Raw genomic sequence first — 12,430 nt, forward strand, 5'->3', positions numbered from 1 at the left:
GATTCTTCATTAAGAATGTGCTCCTCCAAAGTAATGACTTTCCACTGGAAATGCAACTGGGGCCTATCACAGACTTCACAAATTAGAAACTCTAGGGGCAGGGCCACATGTTTTAACAAGCCCTCTAAGTAACTATTGGTTCTCCAAAATAGTGCCCCACAAAGATACACTTCAGAGAGTTCTATGACATCCCTCAGACCCTCCCACCTACCAGGATAACAAGGCACTAACATGCCCAAGATCCACAGAGCCAGAAGGATAAATAGGTAGGCAGAGGGGCCCTGTGGGTAGATAATAAGCACTTAAAGTGGAGAGGAGAGATACTGTCAAGGATGAGCAGGAGGGAGGCCCCAACCGCCAGTGGGCACAACTCACACAACAGAGTACCTATCAGATTTACCAGGTCGTCCATGAAGTTTCACTGATGGGAGGAACATGCTGACTATTGGAGCTGTCTTAGCAAGCCATAGGACACAGGTTTCATGACTCCTGTCCTTTACAAAGCAACCCCAAGCATGGGATGAATAGAGGGAGGGAAGAGAATGAGGAACAGAACATGAGGTGACACAATCACAGCTTCATTTGCACAGAGGAAACATTTCGAATAGTCTTTATTACGTAAGTGTTTGGAACACAGGTGCTCCTGTTAGCAGTGCCTTTAGGCAAGACTCAGAGCACCTAGTATCCCACTCTGTGGCTGAGGGATCTCCAGAGCCAAGGGGTGTGCCCATCCACAGGCTGAGACCCCATTCTCTCCTACATCCCCAGGGCTGTAGGCTCCACATCCACAGGTCTCAAGCTTTCTCAGGGTCTATGAGTATGTATTCCTAGGTCTGATGAGCATCCATGGGATACCCCAAGTCCCAAGAGGAGGTGGGGTGGTTGCAGTTTGGACTCATAACCAGGAAGACGGAGTGGCATAGGTAATTGGATGCACTCTTGCCCCAGGGTCTGCTAATGTCAAAGCAATCCTGCCCTTAGTTTGTACTCTCATCAGTGTTAAATAAGGTCTGTGTCCAGAAGTCATTCAGCAGGATGGACATGCTTCCAAGCCAGGTCAAAACCAAGCTCAGTGCAAGTGTGCTCACAGGGTCCCAAGTGGGGTCATGCTGGTACTGAAAGCAGTGGCAAGTCTCAAGTTTGTAGTCATGTCAAGTTTGTAGTCATGAGTGACTCAAAACTGGACCTTAGGAAGGCAAATTTGTTCTAGAAGCTGCTTAATAACTTAAAAGTGCTTTGAGGTTCTGTGAAAGTAATCATGATTATACTGGTCCCTTGCCTGTAATTTTCTATTGTTAATAAGTAGCTCATAGACACAAGCTATAAACTTGTTCAGGAAAACATAAGGAATGAGTTCCTAACAGAAGACATTTTCATGCTAAAACTGAGGATCTTGCTCTCCTCAGGAAAGAAAACTACAACCTTCAGGTGCTGGCCTCGGTGCAATGCTGCAGGCTGTCAGGCACCCAGGAGACTAGAAGCCAGTGGCTCCCTCAAGCTCTGGGGAAAACAGGAAGTGGTTCTGATGAATCCTAGGAACCTAGAAACCAGGCATTCTAGGCTGTTGTGAGCATCTGTGCACACTCCATAACTCTACCCCACTCCCACCCCAGCCTCCCTAGGCACCATCTCTCTGCAGATGACACGACTACTTGCACTGAGCTTTTCTTTGATCTGGACTTTAGGATCCTCACATGTCAGAGGTAGAACACTAACTCATGAAGGCCCTACCAGGTTGCACTATGGTTCAAGAAAGCCCTGTACAATATAAAGAAGCCTACAAAAAGAAGAGTCTTAAAGGAATTAAAAAACAAAAGTTTTACCCAAACTAGCAAGTCTCCCTGATCCTAGATCCCTGCCAGAGGTAAAGGAGGAAAGCAAAATAGAATACTTCTTGAGGGCCAGACACCACTGACAAATACGATCTCTGAATGTACTCATAGGCCACTCAGACACCAGGCATCTCCAGAGTACTCACACCTCCTTCCACAGTAGCCAGCCTCCTGGCAGGCTCCCCCAAGTTCACTCCCTTCTCCTATTACATCCAGGCCACTAAAAATCACCTGGTTCAAGTATCATTTTGATACTAGTCCCCTTCTCCACACCATAAAACGTCTCTTGAATTGGAACCCCTTTTAAGCTTTTGACAACTGATCCAAAACACTTACTGTCCTCATCTGCTGGTCTGTTTTGTGCTTACCACTCCAGCCAAGCAAAAATTACTTTGCAAATGAATCCCATTATGCACTCTGCTCATTCACCTTGTTAAGCCAGCACAAGCGCTTAGGCTGTCGCTGTTGTCTTTATAAAAGGACTACCTCATTTATCCAGCTTCCCTGGAATAGGCTGATCCACGAAATTGATCTACATAAATTAATTTCCCTCCCTACCAGAAACTTAACTCTTTATGTGGCCTTAAATCCTTTGTGGAGTAAGTCATGGTATAATCAAGGGAAACTTTATTTTGACCATTTTCATTTCTGTAATACATTAGAAAGCCTTCCCCATCTCAGTAAGCAGAACATAATGAATATCAATTAATCTTTTCCTTATGGTTCAGGTCATACTTAATGAATCACAGTAATCATTCTAGGCTGTTGGTACAGATATAAATGATCCAATGTGAAGCACACTACATGTGTACCTTCTGGAGTGACCTTTCACTTTCCCCGAAGAAAGATTCTCTGAAACTGCCTTCCCACCTGAAGTCCCTGCTATCAGCATGGATTCTGATGATGGGACTCAGGTGCACAGAATGTGGAGGGTAAGCTCGCTGTCTTTCTGCATAATTCTAGGAATCTGCAATCTGGTTTTTAACAGAGCTCTATAAGTTCTTTATTGGAGGGTGGAAAAAAGTGGAGAAAAACAAAAACAAAACTAAAACTTCCATAACTTGCAGCAAACCAGTTTTCCAAATCTTTCTTTTATGTTATTTTTACAGGCTGCAGGTACAAGGGCCACAAAAACGGACTTCTTAAGTACGATAATGCCAAAGTTCTATACAAAACTGACACGATGGAGTCTGACAAGCCCTTGGAAAACTCACTTTAGAATAGAAGAATAACTCACAGATTGAATAAGGACATATCGGTGTGGAGGGAAATGCCCCATTTTCACAACCAAGCCTTTGTAATCAAGACACGATCTGTAACTGAGAGGATGAAAAGGCCTGTTTTCATCACACGTTAGGAAGTGCTTCGAAGCAATTTCTCACTGCAGCTGGACAGAACCACCAAGGGAGGGGTGCCTCATTCTATTATGTATTAGATGGCATTCTTTGTGACAGAGGTTTTTATAATGTCTATACATTAGCACACACAAAAGAGTCTATCAGTCTTAGTTCTAATTTAAACATGGCACTTAATTGATTAGAATGTGCTACTAGGGCAAAAGTAGTTAGGCAAGAATCATGAAAGAAAGAATACTACATACTTCACTACAGATCTAGTCAGTAGCAGATTCACAAATAAGTGACATCAGAAGACTAGTTTTAGCTTTGCTACTTTTTGGGGGGTAATGATTTCCATAAGTTACTTTTGTATTGGCAAAGCCATCCATCAGACAATGACCTGATGGCAATGAGACTGCCCATTATGCCTTTGTCCTTTCTGCTGGCTCTAGACTGTCAAGGAGGAGGACACCCTCTGAAGTTGGCCTTGTAACCATTATCATAAACACCTGGCTCACTGACTAGTAAAACAGGTATGGGTTTTGCTGACTCAGAATCTATAAAGAATTTGACAAACTATCCTTTCTAACCTGGGTGAAGTAATATTACACTGAGTCACAAAGACTCTATGTACTCATTTTCAACCAAGCGCAATCCGAGTTAGAGATACTTTATGTCCTCTGCATTCTGTCTGTATTGTCTGTAGCAGACACTTAAGAAAGACCCTAAGAGAAATGCAAATCAAAACAACCCTAAGATTTCACCTTACACCAGTCAGAATGGCTAAGATTAAAAATTCAGGAGACAGTAGGTGCTGGCGAGGATGTGGAGAAAGAGGAACACTCCTCCACTGCTGGTGGGAATGCAAGCTGGTACAACCACTCTGGAAATCAGTCTGGCTGTTCCTCAGAAAACTGGGCATAACATTTCTGGAGGACCCTGCAATACCACTCCTGGGCATATACCCAAAGGATTCCCTGGCATGCAATAAGGACACATGTTCCACTATGTTCATAGCAGCCCTATTTATAATAACTAGAAGCTGGAAAGAACCCAGATGTCTCTCAATGGAGGAATGGATACAGAAAATGTGGTATATTTACACAATGTAATACTACTCAGCAATTAAAAACAAAGAATTCATGAAATTCTTAAGCAAATGGTTGGATCTGGAAAATATCATCCTAAGTGAGGTAACCCAATCACAAAAGAACACACATGGAATACAGTCACTGATAAGTGGATATTAGCTCAGAAACTCTGAATTTCCAAGACACAATTCACATATCAAATGACTCCCAAGAAGAAGGAAGGAGAGATCCCTGATCCTGAAAAGGCTTGTTCCAGCATTGTAGGGGAACACCAGGACAGAGAAGTAGGAGGGGGTTGATAGGAGAATGGGCAGAGGGAAGAGGGCTTAGGGAACTTACGGGGAGGGGAGAACCGGGAAAGGGGAAATTATTTGGAATGTAAACAAAGAATATAGAAAATAAAAAATTATAAAAAAAGAAAAAAATAAAGACCCTAAAAGCTGGAAATAGACAGATGAAATTCAAAGTAATGTTCAGAGTCAAGCAGAAGGTGCCATCTTTATTGGGGTGAGGATGTTAGACAAAAGTATAAAAAATATTCAGTGGGGTACAGGTATGGTATACACATCTTTAATTCCAGTACTCTGGAGGCAAAGGCAAGTGGACATCTGTGAGTTTCAGGCCAGCCTGGTCTACTTATCTAGTTCCAGGCCAGCCAGGGCTATTAAGTCAGATCCAATCTTTTTTTTTTTTTTTAAAGGCTCAGGATCCAATTGAGTACAAGCAAGTCATGAATCCTGAGCTGTTGTAAAGTATTGCTCAGATGGCATTAAAAAGAAGTCAATGCTACAAATGCTTATAAAGTTCCTACTAGGGTTAAGGAATTGTACAGCTACAATTGGGAACACAAATGGTTCTTGCTCTCCAGAAGTTGCCCAGAAAGTGAGAATCCTAAAGTCCCTTTTCTTGCAAGTTTCATACTAATAAGACTATCATTAAAGAATTGCATTCAGATTTGATTACCATCATTTTTCTTAATGGAGAGAAACTAGAGAGTTCACAACAGGGAAAGGAGATATTTCAGAGGCAAAAACAGGCTCTGGGGGTTGGGGGGAGTAAGGAGTCCAATTATTCAAATATATGAAAGGTTTTAGAGAAACAAAGTAAAAGAAAACAAATTTGATTGAAGGCAGCTGAGATTTCTAGCAGGGCCTGGGGTCTCTGTAGCATCAGATTCATGAAATACTAGAACTGGTTAATGAGGAATTGCTAATGTTCTTCCTGAATAACAGCTACCAGTGAGCTGAAGATTCAAGTCAGGGAATGAGTCCTTGCTAAGGGCAAAGGTCACCTTTCATTCTCAGGGATGAGACACTTTCAGGACACAGCTGCAGAAAAAAGAGAGGGGGTGTTCTTTCCTCAGTGGCTACAAAGGGAATAGGAAGGATGCCCTCTACTATATGACTAGACCAGGGCACAGCCCCTTAGCCCCCACCCAGGTGAACCTGCTGGAGGCAGGAGGCAGCTTTCGAGTCTCAGAGACTCCTGCTCCGAGGTTCTATGTTCTTAAGGGCACAGCCAGCCTTTTCCCAGAATGACCTGCTCCTGGGAAATAACTACTGTGTGATGACGCATCTATGTCCTGCCAGTGAGTGCCCACCACATGACGATCTGGAATACAAGCGAGACGGTGAAGCCAGGAAGGAATTCTCCAACAGGTACACATGGATGAGAGAGACCCACTCACAACACAGCCTCAACTCCACATGTAAAAAACAAAAAGTACCCCAGCAGCATGTGAGAACAGCATTTGCACTGATAAGGGGTCACAATAAAAGTTAAATAATGACAGAGGAAAACAGCATCCTCTGCAAAACAAGGTTGTGATATTTAAGAAATTTCTAAGGAAATCTGTAATGAGAAGTTTTAAAATTCATAAAAAAATTTAAGTTCAACTAAAGAAAACATTTCAAAAAAGAAAAAAAGAAAGAAAACATTTCAATATAAAAGAGAAGTTGGGGTCTTCCCTTTACACCTTAAGAAAACAAGAATATGTAAGAACTGTCACTCACAAACACAAACTAACAAACATTCCAGCTGGGTCACACTGCCCAGGGAATCTGTATGAGTTTAAATATTTTGACTTTCACTTCCCCGGTTCCTGAACTCCCAGAGGTCAGAGGCCAAGTCTTTGTCATTTCTCTGAACACAGAACCTGCCATGAGGCCCAGGACACAGCAGAGCCTTTGTAAATGTTTGCTGAATGAGTGCATGACAGATGCGCCCTGGTCTGCCGAATGAGGGAACAAACAGGGAGTTCAGCGAGTAGAGAGTGCAAAAAGTACATGACCCAAATCACGGTCTAAGTCATAATTACCATCATCAACCTTCAAGACTCTCAGTTTCTTTTAAAGAAAAAAATAAAGATCTTCCTGTACTCTGGGTTTTCAATTTTCTGGGGTTTTTTTTTCTGTCTCCTTCAACAAAGTATTGTCACATAAAATGAAGCTATTATGAGTGTGGGCCTTTCAAGTTCACATTCTATTAGTGGTCACACAAAGTCTGCTGGCATTATTCTGGATCCAGCCTTTGACTGCAACCCCAAGCAGTTGAATCGTCACACTAAGGCTACCAGAAAGCACTAGCAAAGCACGCATTCCAAGAACAATAAAAAAAAATGCACACATGTCCTACACTCTTGATCATCAGTACTTTGTTCCATACAAGCCTCAAAGACTAATCTCTATGAAAGAAAGGAAGAACGAAATGAAGGAGCATGAAATATAAAATATGAAGTGTGTAAGCAGCTATAACTTGCATAAAGCCCCCAATATTCTTTGGTAAAAAATTCATGCTTAATTGACTAGTGAGGCAGAGCCTGCCATGTGGCTGGATAGGAGCCTCTCCTCTGAGAAGAACCAGTAAGGACCTTTTGGGGACTCCTTACCCAGCCTGCCACCTGTACAGGAATGGGTCCTTGCTAAGGGCAAAGGTCACCTTTCATTCTCAGGGATACCTTCCAGGACACAGCTGCAGCCCCTGAAAGTCTGCCTCTCTAGTTGTTTGGACATTTCTAATGTAGCACAAAAGTGCTGCTATGGAAGAGACATTCTCTACTTGAAACCAGCAGAAGCTTGATGGGAATAAAGACTCTGGAAAGGTCACAGAGGAGGGAAAAAAGTTCCTTTCTTCTGTGGCTATGGGGGTTCACTATTGCTGGTTCCCAAACTAGAAAGGAATAGCAGGAGATTAATAACTGAAATTGAAGTGTCCCTACTGCTAGTGTTCTAAACTATTTGAGGGTTATGCTTTCCCTAGAGTCATCATGCCTGTAAACAACTAAGGGGACAGAGGGATTTAACACACACTGAGAAAATGCCTAAAAATAAGTAAGATGCCAAAGGCATAAGCTAGATTCAAACCCCACTTTGTGTGATTTGAATGTCCTGTCATCCTGTCCAGTATCGAAGATAAATCAAATGAGTTTTGATTCTCATTTCAAATATAACAACAAGGAAAACAAGAGTTATGTTTTCTTATTTAAAAATGCAACAAAAACACAGGCAAAGATATTACAGACGATGCATCATGAAATTCTTTTCAGGGAAGACGATTCAGAACCTTGTTTCTTGGTTTGGATCTTGGTAGCCAGGTGTCTTCCATCCATCTGACGGGGACTTCAGCATGCCAGTGTTTGCAAGTCTGAATGTGAAAAGTTCTTTGGTTTCCTCCACACTGATCAACAAGCCACATCTCAGGTAAGTGAGACAGTTATCTTGGAATTTAGGTCTAACTGGGAACCCAGCGATACAGACCCCTGTGGCTGACCTTTGCACTGCATACTGAAAAGGCCTTGGTAAGCAAGTTGATAGAGAAATATAATCACAAGGCAAATATTTAGCCTTCTAAGAAAATACCCCCCTCTATTACAAGAAGTTTAACATGATCAGTATCAAGTCACTGAAAACTAATGTGATATTTATAAACCAACTGTTAAAGACAGTGCTAGAAGACTGTTACACTTTGCCACTTTATTGATTCGTATTATCAAATATGCTTTGTTTCAAAAACAGCACACCTGTCTAGATTTCTACATTTCAGCCTTCACTCGGTATCTGAGTCACACTCCATTTGAGAAATTCCAGCTAAAAAGTCTCATGTATAATTAGACTTCTGAGAAGAATCATGTAGAACTATTAGGAGAAGAAAGAAATCCCTCTTTCGGGAAGTCTGTAAGAAAAGCCCTGTTCATTTAAGACCACACACACACACACACACACAGTCCCTGGGTTCTGGTTGAAATATGATAAAAGTCAGGTTCACTGAATCTACAGATTGTCACTGGGGTCAAGGGAGAGGTCACTGTCGTCTTGGACACACTCAGCACTGTGAGTGAATGTAGGTCCTCAAGCAAAGACCTTGACTATGGAGGTCGTTTCTCTGTCTCACAGCATGCCTAACAGTCTCCCTCAAAAAGACCAGACCGGCCTGAGCTTTGGGCTGAGTGCCTCTGGGTTGGTGGAGAAGTAGTGCTGAACAAGACTAGGAAAATAATTGTAAAGATGTAAGAGATGCTCCCAAAGAAGAGAAAATGCTACAAACAAAAGAACAATTAAGAAAACCCACCGACAAGGCTCAAGAAAACCCAGGGTTGAAAGGAGGTGACAAATTAGGTTGCCTGGGATAGAGGTGGGCTGGAAAGTAAAATTCTGAGCAGAGAGAGACCTCTGAGTTCCACAGTCCTACAGTGTAACACTTCACACACCTGTAATTCTATTTCCAAAACAATCACTAAAAGAACAATGTCCTAGGACTAACTGTACTGGGTCTTACTTAGCCCCAAGGGGGTAGCCTACATTCCTCATGGATTTCAAATGAAATCATTATAAATGAAGTTCCCAGGGTGGCTTTGTTCAAAGTTGACAAAATACATCCCAACCCACCTACCCAGCCTCCTGGAAGAGGAATTTTTATTCCTCTATTACAGTTGTGCATTCAATGCCAAGTTCTTTCTAAAATGCTCACCCCGAGTGTCCAGCAGAGGGAGTCTCAAGGAGGTACTTAATAAAGAGAAAACTGTTTCATTTTAACACTCAAGACTGTGGGAGCTTTGACTGCAGCCCCCTCCCCTAGACACAGATGAACAATGACTGCCCGACATGGGCTCTCCTACATGTTCACGTCCCCACTGGTATGTTCCTATTGTACGTGGTAATGGAGTGATCCAAAATTTTGTTTTGTTTTGTGGAACGGTTAAATAGACCTTGTGTTCTTCGGAATCAAAAAGGAAAGCCCCTGGAATAACATTTCTCTGTTGCTTTCTAAACAGCCCCTTTGTTTCTAAGAGACTCTGGAAAAAATATTTACAGTCCATAGGTTATTTACAGCCTCGTTATTCTGAGCCTGACTGGTAACTTTATTCCATGCAGAAACCTAATTCATTTAGAGCCCTGGAACTAATAACAGATTTTCTTTTCAGATAAGTTTTTTTTTTTAAATCAGCCTCTCCTAACAGAGATAAAACTATTAATGAGATCCCTGTTTCACTCGGCCCAACAGTTCCCCGGGTTTATAGGATTACAATCTCCCCTAGCCCCTCCTCTTGGTTCCTGGCAAACCCATTTCCCTCTCATTTGCGATTTCATACACAGAATATCTGAACAAAACCGAAAGAAAGCCAGATGGACCCACACTAAAAGTATGTAAAGGGCTGCTATTTCAATGATTTCACGAGAGAAACATTTTCACGATGAAATAACTGAAAAAATCTGGCACACTTTGGTTGAAAAATACCTCGTAGTACAAGCACACAAAAACCCATAGAAGTGTAAAAACTTAGTTGATTCCGGCTTGATTTTCTCGATGCAAGCTGACGGAACTGACTGAAGAGAACCGAAAGAGTGCGCGAGGCAGCTGTATCGCCTTACCTTTTCTTTCTTCTAAAGACAGTCAAATGGGAAAAAAAATCAGCCAACGCCAGGTGAAGGCGCAAAGCACCGATCTACCCAGGCCAAGCCAGAAAACCTTCTTTCACCACCCCCGGCCCCCCAAAAAGCCAAACTACATTCTCCTTTCCACACGCCAACTGCGGGGAGATTTGGAGCCTATTTCATTGTTCTGCCTGGGTCTGAAATGGACTTTTCATCTCAACCCTCTCATCGCTTGGCCCCTTTCAATCGGATTCCACAGCCGCCGCCGCCACCACCACCACCCCCCCAAAAATCGGAGGCTCGGGAAGAATAAAGGAGTGTGGGGTGGGAGTGGAGATGTTTGGAAAGGGGAGCAGAGAGGACGGACAAGTAGAAAGGAGATCGTTTAAAGGTAATGGGGGAGGACCGCATCACCTTCATCTATCACAAATAAACAGAAAGCAGTCACGGATCCGTCTTTTCCCACACGCCGCCCCCATTTCTTTTCTTTGAGCAGCAGCCCACCGGCACACACCCCCCAGCCTCCTTCTCCGCCCTGGAAATAAGATCCTGCTCCAGGTCGGCTCCGGTCCCGTCCGGGCCCGGGATGGGGGCACCCGGGAGGGTCGCGAGCCCCCAGGACCAGGGCCCGGGGCTGCGGCCGGGGGCTGCCGGGCGAGGGGCCGCGGGCAGAACAAAGCTACGGGGGCCGCGGCCGGCCGAGCGAGCGGGGGATCGCGGGCCGGGCGCCCCTTACCTTCGTACACGGGGGCCATCGGGGCCGGGGTGTCCGCGGTTCATGGCAACGGAGAAGGGAACACGGCGCGCGAGCTCGGCCCCCTCAGCCTCAGTGGGAATCTGCCATCTTGAGCCTGTGTCTCCGCTCTCGGCGCAGCCCAGGCCGCCAGCGCCCGCATCACCGCCTCACTTGGCCGGCGCCGGGGGAGGGGGCCGGGCGGGCGCGTCGCCGCCACCGCCGCCGCCGCCGCCGCCGTAGCCGCGGCCCGGGCCCTGCGCGGGGGGCTCGGCCGGCCCGGGGCGGCTAAGGCGCCGAGGCCAAGGGCCGGGCGGGTCCGCGAGGGCGGGAGCCGGGGCGGGCTGCGGCGGCCAGGGCCCGGGCCGGAGCTCAGCTCCGCATGGCTGTGAGGCTGGGGCGCCGGCAAAAGTTGCCCGTGAGGAGCAGGGGGAGGGGGCGGGGGCGGGGCGGCGCGGCCGGGCGCGAGCGGGCGGGCGGGCAAGCGCGAGCGAACGAGCCGGGAAGAGCCCCAGGGAGTCCGCGCGCAATCGAGCGCCGATGGCACGGATGCGAGGCGGGGAGGGCCGAGCCGAAGGGCAGAGCGGGGTGTCGGCGGGGGCCGAGTGCCGCCCGAGGGGAGCCGAGCGGCCGTGCGAGCCGGGTTGTGCGAGAGCGCGGTGCGCTGGCCCGCAGACGCCGACTGGAGCTCCGCGGCGGAGGCGGCCACAACTTTGTGTGTGCGTGCTTGGGAGTGCGCGCGTGGGTGTGCGCGCGCCGGCCGGCCGGCCCGGAGAGCGCGATCCGCTGCCGCCGACAGCAGTCCCGCTGCTGGGCAAAGTGTCTTCGCCCCAGCGCGTGCGGGCTCCATTCTAGCCGACACGCGAGGGAAATGACTGGAGGGAATGGGAGCGTAGTCCTCCCCGGAGAATGTCGGGGGAGCTCCCTGCAGGGCTCGAGGAAAACGCGACGTCAGGATGGACGCTGACCCTGATGTTTGGAGAACCCTCTCCTCCATCATCCGGGTAGGAGGGTCCCACCTAGCGGTTCCGGGGTTTTGCTTTTTTTCTGCTCACTCGGGCCAGAGCGAAACGTTCTTTAAACTCTCCAAGCCTGGATCCCTGCCCTGGTTTGCCTCTCCAGCTCGCTTCTGAATGCCTTTGCCTCCAACTTACGAAAACTTGTTGAATCTTGATACATGAATAGCTCATAAAAGAAATTAAGTGGCTGACAACAAAGCTTTTGAAGATCTAACAAAATATTAGAATCCAGCAAAAAATATTAAAGACCATTGCCCTTAGGAAGGTCGACTGTTGTCCCATAAACCCTTTATTTTCAGGTATGAGTACTGGACACATGATGTAAATTGTATTTCCTACCTGTAAATCATAGGTCCTAAACAGTTTTAAAAGCTACCTTGAGGGTGGGAATGTAAAATGATGGCCTCTAACTCTGCAGAACTTTCTTTAAAACAAGCCCATTCTTTTCTTTTTGAGACCATTGTTTTCTCACTGTCTTTTCAGCTTCTGTGTCCAGTGCTCATCCCAAAATAAAAGACAAGCTAGCTCCTGCACACACTTAGCTAGCA

General features: G+C 45.9%; 1 protein-coding gene across 4 annotated transcripts in view; it reads right to left on the reverse strand.

Moving 5' to 3' along the window:
- The window catches only part of Hipk2 (homeodomain interacting protein kinase 2), a 194,561-nt gene extending 183,301 nt beyond the window's left edge, over window positions 1–11,260 (reverse strand). For all 4 annotated transcript variants that reach the window (XM_052173487.1, XM_052173486.1, XM_052173485.1 and 1 more), the window contains exon 1: window positions 10,867–11,260. In XM_052173487.1, the coding sequence (XP_052029447.1) occupies window positions 10,867–10,885 (19 nt within the window). In that variant the 5' untranslated portion in view covers window positions 10,886–11,260. The remainder of the gene's footprint in view (window positions 1–10,866) is intronic.
- Window positions 11,261–12,430: the final 1,170 nt, after the last annotated feature.

This window comes from Apodemus sylvaticus, chromosome 2, assembly GCF_947179515.1.
Source record: "Apodemus sylvaticus chromosome 2, mApoSyl1.1, whole genome shotgun sequence".
NCBI lineage: Eukaryota > Metazoa > Chordata > Mammalia > Rodentia > Muridae > Apodemus > Apodemus sylvaticus.